Source organism: Lathamus discolor, chromosome 5 (assembly GCF_037157495.1).
Source record: "Lathamus discolor isolate bLatDis1 chromosome 5, bLatDis1.hap1, whole genome shotgun sequence".
Lineage (NCBI taxonomy): Eukaryota > Metazoa > Chordata > Aves > Psittaciformes > Psittacidae > Lathamus > Lathamus discolor.
Window position 1 is genome coordinate 53,469,230 of NC_088888.1, and position 21,645 is coordinate 53,490,874.

The 21,645-nt window shown below is 39.0% G+C and overlaps 1 protein-coding gene across 7 annotated transcripts in view; it reads right to left on the reverse strand.

Moving 5' to 3' along the window:
• The window catches only part of LAMA2 (laminin subunit alpha 2), a 377,741-nt gene that overhangs the window by 277,929 nt on the left and 78,167 nt on the right, over positions 1–21,645 (reverse strand). For all 7 annotated transcript variants that reach the window (XM_065680918.1, XM_065680917.1, XM_065680915.1 and 4 more), the window contains exons 2-3: positions 9,290–9,460; positions 2,435–2,547 (exon numbers count right to left, since the gene is read on the reverse strand). In XM_065680918.1, the coding sequence (XP_065536990.1) occupies positions 2,435–2,547; positions 9,290–9,460 (284 nt within the window). The remainder of the gene's footprint in view (positions 1–2,434; positions 2,548–9,289; positions 9,461–21,645) is intronic.

Consider the following 21,645-nt stretch of genomic DNA (forward strand, 5'->3'; position numbering starts at 1 on the left):
TGCCAGTAACAATGAGGGTTCCAAAGCCAGGATACTAACAGTTCTTCCAGGATTCAAAGGCTCCTCCAGAAATAAACTACTGCACTCCAAGTACTTCACAGTCACATAATCAAGAGACTTACAAGAATTTTTACCATCAGATCATTTGTATGACAGAGTTTTTATAAGAAATAAAGTAAAAGCCTCTTTAGTTGAGAATTAGCTATTGTCCTCTTTAAGTACAGCTAAATGAGAAAGCAGGGAGATAAGGTCAGGCAGGTCCAAAGTGAATTCAATAAACCAATAATAATAAACTTAAACAGAAAATGCATCTCAATGAAGAGATCACAGAGAACGAGGGAGCTGGGAAGGGTAATATCTATCCAGTGAGACAGAGAAAGGATCTTCCCTTTTTTCTTAACACCTGGAAAACAAATGATGATACTGTTTCCCACAGCATTCTCCTGGAGAAACTGGCTGTTGCTGTCTTCGATGGGTATACTCTTCACGGGGTAAAAACTGGCCGGATGGATAGGTCAAAAGAGTAGTGGTGAACGAAGCTAAGCCCAGTTGGCAGCCGGTCACAAGTGGTGTTTTGCAGGGCTCAGTACTGGGGCCAGTTCTCTTTAACATTTTTATGAACAATCTGGATGACAGGATAGAGTGCACCCTCAGTAAGTTTGCAGACAACAGCAAGTTGAATGGGAGTGTTGATCTGGTTGAGGGTAGGAAAGGCCAAGGCCAATTGTATGAGATTCAACAAGTCAAAGTGCCATGGCCTGCACTTGGGTCACAACAACCCCACGCAATGCTACAGGCTTGTGGAAGAGTGACTGGAAAGCTGCCCACTGGGAAAAGACCTGGGGGTGTTGGTCAACAGTAGCTGAATATGAGCAAGCAGTGCATCCAGTTGGCCAACAAGGCCAAGAGCATCCTGGCTTGTATCAGAAACAGTGTGGCCAGCAGGGCTAGGGCAGTAATCACCCCCCTGTACTTGCCACTGATGAGGCAGCACCTCGAGTCCTGGGTTCAGTTCTGGACCCCTCACTACAAGACAGACATTGAGGTACTGGAGCAGGTCCAGAGAAGGACAACAAAGCTGGTGAAGGGTCTGGAGTACAAAACTTATGAGAAATGGTTGAGGGACCTGGGGGGGTTTAGTCTGGAGAAAAGAAGGCTCAGGGGAGACCTTACGGCTCTCTACAACTACCTGAAAGGAGGTTCTAGTGAGGTGGGTGTCAGTCTCTTCTCCCAAGTAACAGGAAATAATCTCAAGCTGTGCCAGGGGAGGTTTAGACTGGATATTAGAAAAGTTTCTTCACTGAAGGGGTTGTCAGGCACTGGAACAGGCTGCTCAGGGAAGTGGTTGAGTCACCATCGCTGGAGGTATTTAGAAGACATGTAGATGTGGTGCTTAGGGACATGAGTGAAGGATGCACTTGGCAGTGTTAGGTTTACAGTTGGGCTTGATGATCTCAAAGATCCAAACTAAATAATTTTACCATTCTCTTTTCTGACCTGATTCAAGTTGCAGACAAATATAAGCCAGCCTCAAATCAGAGAAGATTTTAAGGGCGATAGGGAAGAATTAACTTGTTTGCGACCTACTTAATTGAATACCAAAATAATGAAGTTAAATAGCATGATGAAGAAATTCTGTACCAGATAACTGTTCTGTATTTATCCTGGCATAATACTAATAAAATTATTTTCCATCTACCTTCAAATCCTTTTGATTACGTACCTGGAATTTATGTAGCATTTTCATAAGTATCAAATAACTGAATTCTGCATAACTACATCTGTCAAGCAAGATTCCACTAACAAAACGCAATTTATTTAAGGACTTTCTTAGCCAAACTCTCTTCACCTAGGAGGGGTGCCTCAAAATAACCCATCAAGTGCACATGTATCCCTAACATAAATGAACTATTTTAAGTGTATTTAAGTATTTTTAGTATTTTTTGTGTATTTAAGTGTATAGTACTTTGTTACTGAAACAAGAAAGAGTATTCTGAACACAAGCTTTTATTGATATTAATTTTTCCCTGAAACTATCTTTCCACTGTTTTTAAAGAGCCAAACCAGAAATTATCATGAAAAAAATACTGAAAATGCTATATTTAAAAGACTTATAAACATGACTTCATAAAAATAGATGTGAAAAAACTATTTTTAATTTGGTACATTATATTACAATGAATGGGTCAGAATTATCTGTATAAACAATAGAATGTTATAGGAGAAGCTAAGTGTGTTTTCATAACATAATAATTTGGTACATTATATTACAACGAATGGGTCAGAATTATCTGTATAAACAATAGAATGTTATAGGAGAAGCTAAGTCTGTTTTCATAACATAACAGAAACACAAAGCAAAGAGGAAAAGAAACCAGGCGATCTACTGTGCAAGAAAGACAGCCTTTGCAGAAACCAACAAACAGAAGTCTACCTGTTGGAGGTCCAATGTAATGGTCACATAATGATACTCAATTCCATTCTGGATACTAGGGCTTTGCCACCAAGTGTTCTTTCCATCAATTGCATTTGTTATCGGATGTCGCTCTGTTAAAACAGCAGAAATGAGTCAATATATTTCAAAATTAAAAGATTTAGATATTTTTAGATCTAAAATCTAGAATACAATTGCAGAACTAATGAGGCAGCTTTTTAAAATAAAACCCATGAAATTAATTTTTATTTTAATCTTGGGACACAATCATGCTTATTACTGAAATACTAATCTAACATTAGTTGTTTAATTTTGGTTAAGAACACAAGAAGGTGATTTAGAATATCTAATTGCAGTTGGAGGCTCTCCTGATTGTACAAAAAATGTAGGCATCTAAATCAAGTGAGCACTTCCTGAAGCCTCAAGTTTCAAATACTGTAGTCATTAAATGTTGCAACAGAAATAACAAATCAGGAATCTGAGATACGGTGTGCAAGGAAAGCAGAGATAAAGTAATACTGGTACTTGCCTTTCTAAGACACTCCTAAGGACATGGAAATAATTCAGGAAATAATTCAGAAATCACTACAGAGGAAATGATTCAGAAATCATTACAGACTATATTTCTCAACTGGAAAATTGTCTGACTCACACGCATATACACGCATATAAAGGAGGTTGCACTGGTTAAAATCCGTACCTAAGCCCAAGATCCACTTTTCATGCCTACATTCACTTTGCTGCAGTGTCCAAAATTAATTCCAAATAATCAGGATAACAATTTATTTAGATAATTGAATTCTTCCTAGATTTTAAGATCTCCTAGATTACTGAAATTTGCTTACACAGTAGTTGAATGTTATTTAGACGAAGAAAATTGCACTCAACATTTCCAGGTTACTTTTCGTGGTTAATATGTGTTTCCTGTGTAATATGAAGAATAACATAACCTCAATTTTAAAAGGTACAAGGATCTATATTTTGAAGTCCCTTGTTGCCTAGAGTAAGTCTGTACATTATGGGGAAATAAACCAAAGGAAATTCAAATACCGTAGATTTCTTCTATGCAAGTTCTGTCTGAAAGAACATAAAACAGGAAAAATCCAACCCTTCTCCTTAAGGATGGCTTTCTAAACTGACAGAGTTTCTTGATTTAAAACTGGAATAACCTTCATTACTAGCTAGTCCTAAAACTGCAAATAGTTCATTTATGAACTGATTAATTTACTTGTTATTTTAATTGTTACTTAAATCCATCAGCCAGATTGACAGCCTTTGTGTCTCTGGGTTTTTTTGCTACATTAACCACCTGTGGAGGACAGGATTCCTAGCTCATTAAGGAAAGCCAGAATGTCTGAACATATTTAAAGATACAATTAAAGTGCTTTGTGGGACTGAGGGAAGGCATAAGTCTTCAAAAATGAAAATGCAAAAAAATAATTTAAATATTGGATTATTCAGTGACATTAGTGGGCACCATCACTGCTACAAGTTATGTTATTAGTAGCTTTATTTTTATAAAATATAAAGCAAAACATACCCATGTTTTAAATGTTATCAGCTCCCGCAGCTCTGGTCATTTTCACAAACATTGGCTTTAAATGAGTGCTAGTAAAAATGACCTGTAAATCAAACTCAGCTCCTCAGTGATTGTGACAGAAGCTGTCTAATTGGAAATTTTTATGTAAATCTCTTCAGGTGAAATTGATATAAAGGTAAATCATGAGAAGGAGGGTTGGGAGATGAATAAACAAATAATTGTAATCACCATTATGAAAGCTTAATCATAATTAATTTGAAAACACTAATTAATTGCTGGCATGTTTTGCCTATTTAAAAGGGAAGGGAAAAATTGTGCAATATTTGTGAAAAAGGACTGGATTGCAAATGCAGTTAAGGACCAATCTCCCTGATGGATGGCAACAGGGAAACCTTACAGAGTGAGTCCATCAAACTGTGCTCTTTAATTTGGGCTCACACGTGATTAACCAGGGAATTTGTGTTCATTTTCTACTACAGTAATTAAGGGGATGCACTCCAGACTTGCACATTCCACGGGGATAATTTAAAGTCTGGTTATATTACATGGTTCTCCTATTAATGAGCCATCCCTGTTTAAATAAGGGACTTCCTTCTGCCAAATGAACATTTAAAAACCTTAAAATGAGATGTGGTTGGCAACAAAGACCAGACATTATGAAGCTGGGCAGATTCAAGTTTTTAAGAGGGTTGGGCTGAGGGAAAAAAACAGATATATATCATTCAAATCAGTTTTATACAGATATATATACAAACATGTATGTCTGTGTACACACACATACATTAGTGTACAGTATCTGATATCACAGGCAGGACATGGAAACAAAGCAATCCAGCTCTTGCTTAAGTTTGCATTTTGAATTAAACAAATTTGATATAGACAAAAATTTGTATGTTGTGCATGCATCTCTAAATGCCTACCTATAAATAAGGGAAAGAATCTACTGTAGAGTGTTTCTGTCAGTCAGAATCATCCCAAAAACTGAGCAAAAATCTTCTCTGAGTGGGACACACTACTACAGTATAACATATTTTAATGCTTATATTGCTACAAGATTTCATCACCTTTTCTCAGAAGATGGCATTTACTACAATTAAAGAAAAGGTTGAAACTTGAAAAACTATCTTGGGAAAAAAAATAGGTTGAAATTGTATTTAGACAAATTAAGTAGTCTATACTGATGCAATTATAATTAGCTTCACAAATACAACATTGGGAGGAAATGGATAGGTAACCATTTATGAGGAAAGCATCTGGGGATTATAAAAGACTATTAGCTGTATACCTCTCAGTAGTGTAACCACTAAAAATGGGAAATACTTAAGAAAAGCATGTAAACAGGAATATACTCTGTCCATTCTGTTCATCCAGACCTGGATCTCTATGCAGTCCTGGTAAAAGCCCAGGTGAATTTTACTAAAGATGAAAACGCCTAGACAGAATTCAGAAAACTGCAATTTGCAGAGTTTAGAGTTCCAGAAAATACAGCCTATTAGAGGAATGAATGGGCTTGCAGCCCAGAAAGCCAGCTGTATCCTGGACTGCTTCAAAAGGAGCATTTCCAGCAGGTCAAGGGAGGTGATTCTCCCCCTCTACTTCACTCTCGTGAGACCCCACCTGCAGCACTGAGTTCAGCTCTGGAGTCCTCACCATAGGAAAGTCATGGATGTGTTGGAACAAGTTCATAGGAGGGCCACAAAGGTGACCAGAGGGCTGGAGCACCTCTCCTGTAAAGACAAGCTGAAAGAGTTGGGCTTGTTCAGCCTGGAGAAGAGAAAGGCTCACGGGAGACCTGTCCTGGTTTCAGCTGTAACAGCTATTTTTTCTCCTTCCTAGCAGCTGGTGCAGTGCTGTGTTTTCCGACTTTAGTCTGAAAACAGTGCTGATAACACACCGATATTTTAGTTGCTGCTAAGTAGCACTTACCCTGATCAAGGACTTTTCAGTCTCTCATGCTCAGCCAGCAAGGAGGGGCACAAGAAGCTGGGAGGGAGCAGAGACAGGACACCTGACCCAAACTAGCCAAAGTGGTATTCCACACCACAGCACATCATGCCCAGTATATAAACTGGGGGGAGTTACCTGGAAGGCCCAGGTCACTGCTCAGGTTGGGTTGGGTATCAGTTGGTGGGCTGTGAGAAATTGCATTGTGCGCCACCTGTGTTTATTGGGATTTTTCCTTTCCCCTTCTAGTTTTATATTCTCTCCCCTTGTTATTTCCCTTATCATTATTATTATTGGTGGTAGTAGTAGTAATTTTGTATGGTACCTTAGTTATTGGACTGCTCTTAACCCGTGGGACTTACATTCTTTCGATTCTCCTCCCCATCCCTCTGAATGGGGAAGAGCGGGCAGGGAAGAAGGTAGGGGGTGAGCAAATGGCTGCTTGGTTCTGAGTTATCAGCTGGTCTTAAACCACGACAGGACCTTAGAGCAGCTTCCAGTACCTAAATGGAACCTACAAGAAAGCTGAGAGGGACTTTTTACAAGGACATGAGGTAATGGCTTTAAACTGAAAGAGGGTAAATTTAGGTTAGACACTATGAAGAAATTCTTTACTATGTGGGTGGGGAGGCACTGGCACAGGTTGCCCAGAGAAGCAGTGTTCAAGGCCAGGCTGGACGGGGGTTGGAGCAACCTGGTCTAGTGGAAGGTGTCCCTGTCGATGACAGGAGGGTTGGAACTAGGTGATCTTTAAGGTCCTTTACAACCAAACCATTCAGAGATTCTATGAAAAACGATAGTGTACAAACTAGATAGAGTAATACCATCAATCCTCAATGAAGTAGAGCACTTTCCTAAAGAAAATGGGAATAATCTATTCATTGCATTGACTGAAGTCAGGAAAAAGGTTACATGAATTTTTGCAAGGAAGATGTAGATTAGCTATTAGAAAAAGACTTTGTAATAAGTAAAATAACCCTAGGAAGAGTGGCCCTGGAATTTAGTCTAGAACTGGCAGACAGATTTAGGTTTTTTTCCTCCTTGTTTTCACCACATGCTTAAATGCGCTTTATCAAGAGGTGTAAAATATCTGAGGTAGGTTTTAGAGGGAAGCAACTGGGAAAAAAGAAAAATTGTCTCTGTGCTTCGGTGGCTCTCCTTCTTCCAACATTTTATCTATTCCATTAAAAGCTGTCTTAAGTCCCTACATCCTCTACCATCTGCCAATATACTCACAAAAATATAACAACGTTAATGCTATTCATGTCTTTCACTGCAAGGTCACATGAAATTAAACTTACAATACTTGACTAAGAAATTTTCTCAATTATAGTCTTCCCATCTATAATAGCTAGAAGCTGTTTATCATCTCTGAAGCAGATGATAAAATATTTATACTTGAAAACTGATTTTGCTACTGGGTAGTATTGGAAAATCACTGTTGGGAGGGAAATGCAGAGAAAACTGGGGTCTAACAGAAATTGCAGAAACCTTTTTAGGGTAAAATACAACACAACCGGCTACCCTATAAGAGCAATGGAGGGTGGAGCGGAGTGGAGACACCACGGCCAGGCTCTGTTGTACTCCCTGCAGGACTGGGAACTTGATGGTACCATACAGCTCATAAGCTGCATAGCAGCTGCCAAATGGAAAATATAAGAGAAGATACCTACTGCTGAGCAAACAGCTGTGGCGAAACCACTTTCCTTGGGTGATCCATGCTATTATAATCTCATTATAATACTAATTATAAACTCCATCTCAAAGATACCCACCTCCAAGGTACAACCACCCCTCACCGAGCATGCACTATCAGCTGTATCTTTAAATGAGAAGCAAGAGAATTTTACACCAATCAGTAAAAGAACGTATGACTACAGTCACTCAAGCTCCACCTGAGAGTAAAGAAAAGTATGAAAGTGAATGAGAGGAGGTGAGAAACAGGAAATATTCCATTGTAACTTCTGCAATCAGGCTGAACCTGTCTTCTCCCCCACAGGGACGCCTATTGGGTAAGAACTTTATCGTATGCGCACTAAATAACTAACCCTAGCTATTATGTAGTGATTATAGTTTGGTTGTGTATCACTTCAAGCTTGTTTTTGCAGACAGTCCCTATCACCAGCAACCATGAACCTTAGTTTGTCACAAGTTTATATTAATAGAGAGTGTTATTCTGTAAACTGTTAGTGCTAGTCCTTCGTGGGCACTAGCAGTTGCTGGTAGCAGGTAACATGTTCAGACAAAGTGGGAAGACGCGGTGATGGGGGGCGTCTTTTAGTGAACGATTCCCTGACCAAGTCAGTCGAATTGCACTCTGATCCAACAGGACTGTTCAGTGAAGGGTCCCTATAACAGACTGGTTGAGGACAAGGGTCTCAGCTTTCCTGGGGCACTGATGGACAGATCAAACACTAGGGGTCGAGAAAATCTCCCCCCCTTTCACGTGACATTAAATTGGCATAGTTGGCAGGATTGCCATGGATAAATTGCTGCAAAAACATAAATGTGCCACTTCCCATGCTGGGAAGGAATGGGGTCAACAGTTCTGGAAAGACAAAGAGAAAGTGGTTGCATGTATTAAGCAGTGTCAGGGTGAGCAGAAAGTTAAAGGGGGAAAAGGTAAAGGTCATTTGTGCAGTGTTAGGAGCCTGTTTAACTTGTGCACAGAAAGAAGCTAGAGATGCCCCTGCTTCCAAACAGATTCTGGTGAAGAATATGCTGCTTTGCCATCAGAGAATGAGGTGTTAAAATCATCATTAGCCTTTGAGAAGGAGGCCGGACAGAAACTTGTGACTTAGAATAATACCTGTCTTAAAGACAGGTAGTCTTTAAGAAAGCAGTATTAGCAAAGATCAATTTTACTTTGAAAAACTAAGCAATTAAACTAAGCAGTGCTTCATTATCTTCTGTTCTTTTTGCTGGCTCAATGAAACTGAACTAACATCAAATGAACAAATATATTCCAGAACACAATAAAACAAAACTGGAGCTGGGCCTAAACTGGAATTTCAGATTAGAAGTTGCTTAGACTTGGAAAAATGTTCAAATTCCACATGTAGGTGTGCAGGTAGGAATCATCTGGGTTTTATTCATGGCTAGTACATATCAAGTTAACTCAACAACAGCTGTAGATACTTAATTTTCCTAAGTCTGAATTTAGGTGCTCCACTTTGAATTAGAAAGTTCAGTTTGATGGGCATACATAACAAATACAGATTTTAAACTACCAATGGAAGTGATGGATAACCTAGGTTAAAGAGACAGTAATTTCACAGTAATCAGGCTCATGACCTACAGGGTTTTTTTGCTGAGTATGAACAACCTTTGGAACAAAATCTTTTTAAACAAAATTTAAGTGGCACACTTACGATGTGGAACCCTGCTTCTCTGATCACAAATCCGGCACTGAGGGTGCCTTGCAGGCTGTCCAGGTACATGCTCAACAAGTTTGCAGTACATTTCACGACCCTTTTCTCCACAGGTAGCGTTGGTTGTGATGAGAGCATTAGTAGCCAGATTCAGCACTGCAGGAAACAACCCTACAAACAAAAGAAAACAAAATTACAAACAAGGCAAAAGCAAGGTGAATTTAGCAAGACAATCATAAATAAACATAACACCTGTTAAGTCATTAAAGCAAAAAAGCTTAGTTTTCAATAACTATGGAAGTAATGAAGCACAGAAAAGCACCAACAACTTTGGGTTTGAATCCAGAATTCAGACATCAGAATAAAGCTGTTATGGTTTCCTCAACATTCCCTTCTAAAATTCAGTTTGGCACATTCTGGTTACATCTTGAACAAAAGCAGGGTGTCAAAGGACAAATTAAAGGATGGAAACACACAAAGCATCATAAAATATCTTTTTTCATAATAAAACCTTGTGTTTCTACCCAATTGGACAATGAAACATTGTATGTCCTGGGTTCAGCAGTAGCAGTCATTTCTCTCCTTCTTAGTAGCTGGTGCAGTGCTGTGTTCTTGACTTTCAGCCTGGGAACAACACTGATAACACCCATGTTTTTGGTTGTTGCTCAGTAATGTTTACTCTGATCAAGGACTTCCTGAGTCTCATGCTCTGCCAGTGAGGAGGGGAAGCCGGGAGGAAGCAGAGACAGGACACCTGACCCAAACTAGCCAAAGAGGTATTCCATACCACAGCACATCATGCCCACTATATAAACTGGGGGCAGTTACCCAGAAGGGGTAGATCACTGCTTGCGTTGGGCTGGGTATCAGTCAGCCCGTGGTGAGGGGTTGTATTCTCTTCCCTTCTTATTTCCCTTATCATTATTATTCTTGGTGGTAGCAGTAGTGGTTTGTGTCATACTGGACTGTTCTTATCTTAGCCCGTGGGAGTTACATTCTCTTGATTCTCCTCCCCAGCCCTCCGGGAGCAGGGGGAGGAAAAAAGGTGGGGAGTGAGCGAGCAGCTGCATGGTTCTGAGTTACCAGCTGGGCTTAAACCATAACAGCAAAACACCTTTGAAAACTCTTAATTACTCTTATTTTCCGCTTACATCTCTATGGGAAAGCTTTTCCTTCACAGAGTGTATCACTTGTACTATACTGTGTGACTATTCTGCTTAGGACCTCATGGTCACCCTTGCCATCAGAGGGACTGAGTAATTCATGCAGCAACATGAACAGCATCTGCTATGTGTAGTTCTCCTGTTCTCAAAAGAGAATAATATATACAATATTTTTTTTATGGTGTTACTGTAATTTTTTTCAAATGCACATGCTGAGTGATGCATTTTAATTCTCATTCAGCATGGCACTTAAGCACACATCTGAGTGCTCTGCTGAACCGAGTTCTATGTAGCAGTAAGCTATAAAGATTATAAACCCTATGAAGAACAATCACTAAGGTGGGTGTCCTGGGTTCAGCAGTAGCAGTCATTTTTTTTCCTTCTTAGTAGCTGGTGCAGCGCTGTGTTTTGACTTTCAGCCTGGGAACAGCGCTGATAACATCAATGTTTTCAGTTGTTGCTCAGTAGTGTTTACTCTGACCAAGGACTTTGTGACTCTTGTCTTTGTGACTTTGTGTCTCATGCTCTGCCAGGGACGAGAGGAGGCCGGGAGGAAGCAGAGACAGGACACCTGACCCAAGCTAGCCAAAGTGGTATTCCATACCACAGCACGTCATGCCCAGGGAGGTAACTGGGAGTTACCAGAAGGGCACGGGCTCTCTTCAGGGGGGTCGAACTCGTTTGGCGGGTGGTATTGTATTCTCTTCCCTTGTTATTTCCCTTATCATTATTATCATTGGTGGTAGCAGCAGTGGTTTGTGCTATACCTTAGTTACTGGACTGCTCTTATCTCAACCCGTGGGAGTCACATTCTCTCGATTCTCCTTCCCATCCCTCCGGGAGCGGGGAGGGGAGGGGAGGGAAGGAAAGAAAGAGGGAGAAAGGGGGGGGAAGTGAGTGGATGAGTTGTGTGGCTGGGTTTAAACCACAACAGTGGGTTACTCTCCTTCCCACTAAATACTGATCAAAACCTTTGAGCTGTGACAAAACTGATCCATGGAAACAAACCGATGTGATGTGCTTGAATGTATACATAAGCCACTCACGTTAAATCAATCCATTTTCTGTCATCAAAAGTGTAGGTTGACATGGCTGCAAGTTAAACTAAAACAACAACATAAAAAATCTGAGGTATGTTTTGGTGTCATCTCAAATTTATTTGATGACAATTTCCACTGGCCCAAAATCCACTCTTCTGCAATTCATTCAGCTTCTAACACTATTGTACTATCACAACTCTAAAATAAGGTTTAAATCAAAACTGAATTCGAAATTATTGTAGACCAATAAAGCTTCCCTTTATAATGATATTCCTTTTCATCTTCCATAGATGGACAGCTCTATTTAACTGACTTCTTTCAGTCCTTTAACACCAGTCTTCTGCTTGTCTCTGCAATTAACTTGTATATATTTAATTGCCAAGCTTAGCTGGTCATGGTACAGCTGTCTTCTGACATTGTGAGTTAGTGACTCTCACGCTTACTTTAAAACCATGTTAAACACACTGCCTGAGCAAGGGAACCAATTCATTACTCTCCCGTCCAATTTGTACTGTCAGTAGTTGAGATTTTATTGATCATGTTGCTTGCTTCTTCTGTGTAGATTATAGCTCATTTTCATCACATTTTAAAATGTATACAGTTGTTCTTGTATTTTTATTCAGTGCATTCAGTGATATTTGCTGCCTTCTGCAGTGGGTGCCCATGGTAAAAATATGTGTAAGCATTAGCAGAATAGATGAACTAACAGCTGTGGAACTTCTTCCTGTGTTGACTTACAGCCTCATTATTCCCTTCTTAGGCTGTACAACGTTAATAGTGTAAAAGCCAGTAATCATCTAGTCTTAACAGAGAGTCTGGCATTTGGTTTGGCATTAAGTATTTTATTCCCTCAAAAGTGAACCTCATAAAAAGGACAGAAATATCCTATATGTAAGGAACTGCAATACATGGCACCAGGAAAAAAAGTCCTTCAAAGACATGGAACAGCTGAAAAGAGCAGCAAAAAAGCTTACAGATTTACACAGCTACAAACTTATTACATGTTTAATGGCAATGCACAAATTATACCACTGTTCTAAGTTTTAACTTACATTTTAAATGTAAGAGACAGTGAGGCCGCATCTGGAATATTGCGTCCAGTTCTGGGCCCCTCTGTTCAAGAAGGACAGGGAATTGCTTGAAGGAGTCCAGCGCAGAGCCACAAAGATGATTAAGGGAGTGGAACATCTCCCTTATGAGGAGAGGCTGAGGGAGCTGGGTCTCTTTAGCTTGGAGAAGAGGAGACTGAGGGGTGACCTCATCAATGTTTACAAATATGTAAAGGGTAGGTGTCAGGATGATGGAGCTAGGCTTTTTTCAGTGATATCCAGTGATAGGACAAGGGGCAATGGGTGTAAACTGGAACATAGGAAATTCCACGTTAACATCAGGAAGAACTTCTTTACTGTAAGAGTGACAGAGCACTGGAACAGGTTGCCCAGGGGGGTTGTGGAGTCTCCTACACTGGAGATATTCAAGGCCCGCCTGGACAAGTTCCTGTGTGATGTACTGTAGGTTACCCTGCTCTTGCAGGGGGGTTGGACTAGATGATCTTTTTAGGTCCCTTCCAACCCTTGGGATTCTGTGATTCTGTGATTCTGTGTAAATTAAGAGTACCTAAGGAACTCATCAATTAGAACATAATTTCACCTTCAGATAACCTCTAAGAACAGCTTAGGGCAAAACTATTAAAACAGCCTTGCCCATAATCAGTACAAACACAGGCACCAAAAGAAGTATTGGATGTTTCACAGAAGAGACCAGAACCTCACAGAGAAGTACATCACACTGCATTCCCCACAGGCTCATGGGATTGCTCTGACAGGCAGAGAGCAAAGTGCTCCTGCACTGCACTCTGTACTTTATGGTTGGTATCGATGAATTCCCGAGCCCTGGAATTTTTACAAGTTAAAAATAACAATTAATTGCTACATATTTGAACTTTTTCTTTAATGTTTTATTATTAACGTTCTGTATATGTTCATTAATATGTTCTTTAATATTCATTATTAATGAATAATGTTTGTCTGCAAAGAGGCGGGAGTGGGGCTCAATAGTCCTTATGGGTCACTTCCTATTTGACATACCCCATGGTTCTATGATACTGCCTTTTACAGATCAAAATAAGGCTCTGCTTTTAAAGAATATCTGATGTGCAAGCCCGTTGTAATGGAGGAAGCAGTACTATTCATGTTGCTTCCTAGTAACTAATATATACAGTACTTTCACAAAATAGGTATAAGATTCTAGCAATACAGAAGATGAAACCACTGTCTCAAATCCTTTAGTTAGGCCTTTTGAATATGAAATAAAAATGTGAATATTCATGATGCTGGCATACACTGTTTACCCTTTCTGAGGTTCACATCTATGCAATTATAAATCCCCGGGAAAAGCACAAGAAGGCTCAAGACACTACAGTTCATTTTTTAGAGAATTTTGCCTTATTTTTCATTATGATAATCATACAGATTTTAAAATTGGTGTACCAGTTTTGTGCCTCTTAAAATTAAATTTCTCACTAAATGATAAAGTTTATTTGGTTATTAATCATACCTTGAACTCTACAGGCATCCTCCTACTAAATACTTCCAAAAACATGTTCTGCTATAATTACAGAAAGTTCTTCTTTCTTTATTGCCAAATACCTTTAGTAATCATTTGCTCCAGCACAAGGACTAGGTAAAATACCTCTGAGTCAGAAACACATTATCTCTGTTCAAGTGCAAGCAGAGAAATTTTACTCCCTTCAACTGCCAGCTATATCAATCTTTTCCCTCCTTTGTGTCACTAGCAAAAAACAGATTAGCTTTCATTTCTACCTGTAAAGAACACCAAAATTCTAGTAATTGCATGGAGGAAACAGGTAGAAAAGACTGACTTGTAATTAGGTGGTGGTTTTAGCAGCTTGGGTTCAGTTGCTGGTTTTCAACAGACTTTGTTGCATGAAGAGAAAAACATAGCCTCATATTCTCATCTATGAAAGAGGCATGGTCATCTTGCTGCTTTCCAATTTGTTTTTTAAGCATGGAACATAATCGGTGGAGCTTTTAGAGCATGGAAGCCTGATAAAGATGTTGTTTAGTGTTGACAGGTGATTAAACTATGAAGGAAAGTAACACAGAAACTACTCAAATTCTTTAAAGCAGTTTATCATGTAAGGGTAACCAAGTAAGCTGCTCAACTCACTACAGGATTAGTGATGATAAGTCTAGTACATATTGTCAACAAAAACAGTCTTAAAAACCCTGGTAAAATGAAAACAGCATATCAGCAGGAATAGCTGACTTTTGCCTACAAACTCTGATGTACTCAAGTTTTACACTGTACTAATCAAGTAGGGTGTGCTAACTACTTAGGTTTTTAAACAGTTCCTGGATCAAAGCATGTCTTGAAGACAAAAATAGTGGATGCTTGGGATCAGTGTTTTTTTAGAAGGCCTCACAAGTCATCCCTTATCAATTCTAAAGCTCTTTGTAGATGGTGGCAAGCACATACGTGTGATTCACTGAGTTCAACATATTTATATTAAGAGATTTTGACATGATTATGCAAAGGCCATTAAAGAAACTCAGCTATCATGCACATGAGGGAATGACCTCTCATGAAATAACAATAAAAAAAAAAGGAAAAAAGGAAAACAGAGAGTAATAGTGAGAAACCACTGCAATCTTTGCTGAATCCTGTTTTGCTCAACAGTTAGATACGCAACCTAGAAAATAGTATAAAAAGTACGGTGACAGTTTATTGCTTATAGAAATTACTTAGGATAATCAAAGTAAGGACAGTCTGCAAAGAGTGGTAGAAAAATTTCACAGTATGGTGCGCCTAAGCAGTAAAATGGCAGATGAAATCAAGGAACGGAGTTAATACACAGGGGGGAAATACGATCACCCCTGAGAGACTTATTAAGGATATTTCAATGAAAATATTAACACGAAGTATAAAACCAAAATGTCATGACATTATTGCATAAATCCATCTCAATGACAACTCAAACACTGTATGATATTCCTCATCTCTCATCTCTAAAGGACATGCTAGATCTGAAAAAGATAAAAAAATGTGATAACATCACAGCTGTGGATCAGCTTCTGAATGTGGACATTAATAAGCTATGATTCTTCTACTGGGAAAATAACTGATTGGGAAATGTATAAAATGACATAACTGTATATAGTATCACAAATAAGTTTAGTAAGAGAACATTTGGAAGTGAACACAGTAAGTTTAGCTTCCTTTCTACCACAAGTTGGGGGTGCTAAGTCAACTTATCATACAGAAATTTTCTGCACTGACTGGTTATAAATGGAACTGCCTTTCATTATGATAGAAAGTAAATTCTAGAATACATGAAGAAATTCTATAATAAAATGTTTGTATTCCAAAAGCAGGAACAGATTAAAAGTCAATTACATTAATACATAAAACAGAGATTCATCTCGGGCTGTTAAACATGACGGCTTGGTGGTCACCTGTCAGTTCAGAATAAACCTAAATTACTGGCTGTTCCAGTGCTTTATCTAGAGAGGCATCACGGTACTTTTTCTCTTCTTCCACATTTTTATTCAATATTGGCTCTAATACACATCTGTAGTTGTTTTTGATGAAGGCTGGTAACATATACAGCCCAACATCAAGGCCCACCCAAAATGAAACACGACTAACCTTAATTTTGTGTGGTGTTGCTAATATTTTTGCCAATATTGTTTTTTTCTCCACCAGCCATTGTCCTCTGCACCAATTCCCATCATTACTTTGCACCCATAGAGGTCACAAGTAGCCATAATTAATGGCTACTTATTCCACAGATCATCAGAACAGTGGTGACTTCCTTGCAGTTTTCTGCAAAGCAGTATTACCTAATTAATTTTCTTATGTTTTCCTAATGTAATTGCATAATGGAAAATAACAGCCCAGCTTCACATGCACTTTTTTATGTACTTGATAGATTTCCTCACCAACCTGCAGGTCACATAAGCTCGATGAGTATCAGTGGAATAAAATTCACCAGTCTGATGCCTGGCACCCTGCCCTATTTTGTCATGCCCTATTACATCCTTCTCTGCCAAACTGACAGATTTTCCACATGCTTTATTGCAATAGTTGAGATCAGCAGAAGCACATGAACTATACAAGTAGCAGGTACAAGACATTTTCATAAAGCCTGCCAGCTGTTGAATTCAATCTCATTCTCACTCTCCTCCCAGATAGCACTATTTGATTGACCTTCAGAGCATACTGCAAGACCTAGTTGATTTCCCTAGCTGAGAGAGGATGGAGGGATTCTAGTGGGAAATCAAAGATATTAACTATATCTCCGGCTGCCGAATGGTGATTACAGGTTCATTATAAAGTGGGCATAGTCACTGGGGTAACCGACTTTTAAACTATGTCAAGGAGTAGCTATAGCAAAGGAGAGGTACTGAAAATAGACAAGAATGCAAACAAAATAATCACCTTGTACATTAGTCTTCCTACCATTTACCAGTTCTGACACATTTTCTTCCCTTCATATAATTCATGGAGAATTGCAAATTCTGTTTTAAAGACATCAGCATCCTACATTTACAGAGTAAATGGCAAGAGGTATCTCACTAGAAGGACGCTCCAGTATTACAGCAGAAGCAGGAATCACAAGCAGCCATACTGACTGAGAAACAAGGAACCACCAATTAGTGATGAAAGATGAAAGACAGCAGCAGAGATCTTTGCATGGAGATGAAGGAAGGAACTCTCTGAGTGGGGGAGAACGGGAAACAGAAGAAAAATGGAAAGAGAAAGACCACTGCAAAGCTACTGACAGAAAGCTCTGCAAACTTTCTTCTTGAAAGACAATGGTCAGCACATGACATTTTGCTTTTACTATCAATGTATACATTGTGATTACACAGTGATCAGATCAGCGCCCCATTTTACTGAGGGTAAAATTCATATAAGCAATTGCAGTCCCTGCATGCATAAGCAAAATGTTTACCAAAAAAAAAAAAAAAAAAAAAATTGCTGGTTTTTAATAGTATTTTTTAAATACTTCCAAGATAGAAGACAAAATTTGGTTTACCAACTCTGGGATTTCTTTGAGTCTTATTAAAGCATTAGAACTGAGAAAATGTTTTTTCTCCATCAAAGAAAGCTCTGTTAAGACCTGCATATTTCTCTTTTCTAAACAGACCAATATTTGACACTGTGTATTTCCTTCAATCTTCTCAGAATATCCCTAGTCTCTTCAAAGAAGCAAATAAAACAGCCTGCTTAAATATGTCTAACTTTTCAAGCCAGCCTTCCTAGTCTATAAAGTACTTTGAAATGTTCGTGCAGTCAAGCAGAGCTGTTTGCCACTGAATTTGTACTAAAAAGACAAAAGAGAATATGTCAATTGCAAATGTTCTAAGAAGTGTCATTGGAAAAAGAGACTTGTCTGCTGCAGCGCAGAGCTATGCTAAGCTGTGGGAACACAGTGGGGAGAAAAAACTGGGACAAAACAAAACAAAATGTTGCAGCACAGAATAGCTTCCAGCTGCGCACAACGGGGAATAACTTAATGCAATCTAACCACAATGTAGATGAAGAGTTTTATACAACTAGAAAATAAGCCAAATTTGAAGAAATAACTGTCCAGACACAACAGAGCTTACACACTGAGAAAAATGGACACTAAGCCCACTCCTCCAGAGGAAAATAAAATCAGAAAACAAATTCAGTCCCTGTTTATGTCAGTTGCCCTAAACTACTGTGCATTATAGTACTGTATGTTCAGTAGTCGTCCTTCTTTTTTCTTTCAAAGTAAGTGGAAATGTATTTTGCAATGTTTGGTGGTAGAGGTAGCTTGCTTTTACTTTCAGGCCATTTTTAATCTTCATACTAAGTAACATTACATACCTCCTCCTGCATATTTTACTTCAACACAAAAGACATAGTATAAACCCCTAACCTGAAAAAGCTTGATAGCAAAGCTAACTACAGTCCTTACAATGTAAGACACATATGAAAAATGTTCTATTGTTTATCTAGCAGTATTATCTTGCTTCTCCACAGCTTGCAGCATGCAAAATCTGTAAGGACGTTGCTGATTTTAACAGAAAAAAACCAATCAGTTCTTCAGATTGGGAGACTGAATGGAAAGAATTGCTATTGGCTTACTCCAGTACTATATTGTACAAAATATATAAATATTCTCCTAACTTCGCAATGAATTTCCTTTTTCCTAGAACTGTCACAGAAGGTAGTTTTGCAAAGCAGAAGAGGAAAAAATACAGGTCAAGATGAAATCCTGTCTCCTTGACATCCATGGCAGAACTCCCACTGAATCAAAAATCCAAAGCAAAAAGATTTAATGGACATCTCACTCTCAAAGGTATTTACATGCCCAGTCTGAGTCAGGCATCCACCAATTTGCAAACACATGACTGTATTCTGGCACAAATTTTAAAGTGCAAATTCCTACTTGTACAAATACTTTATATAGAGAGTGCTCTATGCATGAAGAAGCAAGCAGCACTGCACACTTCACAGTTATTTCCTTGCATTTATTAGCCACATGACCTTCATTAAATCTTTGCAATGCATTAGTATGGTACTGGTCAGCCAAGCAGGCCTAACAAGAAAAAGTAAACTGACCGCTGGGAGACAACACTCATCTACTTCAAACAGGAATTTCCTCAAACCATGTATCTTCTGTCAGATAGCACACATCAATTTACAACATTCTCAAATTGCATCATATTGCTAAAACCTCCTTTTTTTTTTTTTTTTTTTTTTTTTTTTGATTCAGTTCCTGTATTTGAACACCAGTATCTCCATACTCATAAGATACTGCAGGTTTGGCTCCCCCAGCTCATGCACTTCTCACAGTTGCAAAGAGGAGAGGGAGCGAGCAAGCTGACTTGTCTCTCCCAGTTACATCCCACTGAAGGAGGGGGAAAAAAAAAAAAAAAAAAAGGATTATGACACTGAATAAAAATGGAAAAATCATACAAATCAGAATTTGTTAATGGCAGAAAGAGAGAATAGAACCTTGTAAAACTAGAGCTGCCGGATTCAATTTACAGCTGACTTCGGTCTTGACAAAGCTGTTGTTTTATGCAAAAAAAAAAAAAAAACAAAACCAAAAAACAAAACCAATCCTGCTATACATTGTCTTGGACACTAAAGAATACGAAGCATACTATTTTTGCAATAATTTCAATGCAATAATTTCAAAATGAATGTCCACTGAAACCACACTGCAGAGTCAGAATTAGTTACTGTGCCCTTGAGTCTCCAATACTGTCAAATTAAACAGAAAGACTGAGATGTTTACTGTGTTCTTTCACAAGAGGCAACAAAAGACATGTTACAGAGGTTAATAAAAGTCGTCCTTCTATTCAGCATCATCTATACTGACAAAAAATTCAAAACTGAGTTTGACATTATGAAACCAAACAGCAAATGGAAAAACTGTTCTTACCATATGTAAGAGATTCTGTGCACTTACTTTTACCCTGAGGATTCAGATGAAAATAACTTAAAAGTATGATTCTCTCAACTGACGACCTTGGATAAACATTAAGATCAGTTCTCATTCTTTGAACTGATCTATTTATTGCTATTCAGCTGTAATGCTTTACAAAATGTTTTACATACTTATAAAGATTCTAAAAGTTTTAACATACTCTGGTAAAATGTGAGACCACTAATCAGCAATATCTAAGCAGAGTCCTTAACAGCATTTTCAGAGAATTAAAGAATCACTGAGGCTGGAAGGGACCTCTTACCTAGCCCAAACCCCTGCTCAACTAGGGTCACTAAAGCAGGTTACCCAGGACTGTGCAGCTGAATTCACAGTATCTCTAATGATGCAGCCTCTTCTGGGCAACATATTCTATGGTTTGACCATCCTCACAATAAAATGAGTTTTCTTATGTTTAACTGGAATTTCCTGCATAGCAATTTGTGCCCATTACCTCTCATCCTGTTACTGGAAACCAATATGGCTGTATCTTCTAATATCACCCCTGACACACACGTATCTATACACATTGATAAGATCTCCCTGACACTTTAAGTGTAAGCAGCCCCTGCCCTCACAGCCTCTACTTGGACAGATGCTCCAAGCTCTTAATCATCTTCCCAGCCATTTCCTGGACTTGCTCCAACATGTCCATGTATCTCTTACTGAGATCAGAACAGGACACAGTTTCCCAGGGGTGCTCTCATCACTGCTGAACATAAGGAATGTTCACCTCCCTCAAACCTTAACGGTGACACTAACTAATGCAGACCATTTGCTCTTTTTGAGATGTTGCCGGCTTTGCACAACTTGCTGTTCACCAGGACACCCATATCCTCCTCTGCAAAGCTGCTTTGCAGCTATCTATCTTGCCCCAGTCTGTACTGGTGCATAAGGCTGTTCCTTCCCAGGTGCAGGACTTTACACTTCCCTTTGTTGAACTTCATGAGGTTCTTATTAGTCCATTTCTCTCCCCCTACCAACACAGGATGCCTCTGGATGGCAGCCCAACCCTCTGGCATATTAGCCACTCTGTCCAATTTTGTATTGCCTGCAGACTTGCTGAGGGTGCACTCTGCCCCAATCATGCTGGTCATTTACAAAGATGTTATACAGTATTTGCCCCAGTATTGACCACTGGGGTATATCACTAGTGACCTGCCTCCGGATGAACTTTGTGCCACTGATCAGAACCATCTGGGCCTATCCATTCAGTTTTAACCTGCTTTGCTGTCCACTTATCTAACCCATATTTCACCTTTTCTATGAGGATGTAATGGAGACAGCAACAAAAGCCTTAATAGTGCCAAGATAAATAACATCCACTCTTCTTGCCTCATTCAGCAAGCCAGCCACCTCACTCTAGAAGGCTATCAGGTTGTCTAAGTATTTCCCCTCCATAAATCCCTGATGGTCTTAAACCCATAAGTTTAGCTACATGCACCATTTACATTTAATATTTTACATGTATGTGTTACTTAAACCCAAGCTTCATAACACCCTACTAAAATGAGAACTCAGTTGCTCTCCTTAGATAACACTGTAAGGCCTTACATCTTTGATTTGTTCAATTTCAATGTATGTAAAGCACAATTAGCAAGATCAAGGCCTTTACTGATTACACTACTGAAGGCAGAATGCAAAACATATTTTTCACAACCCAAA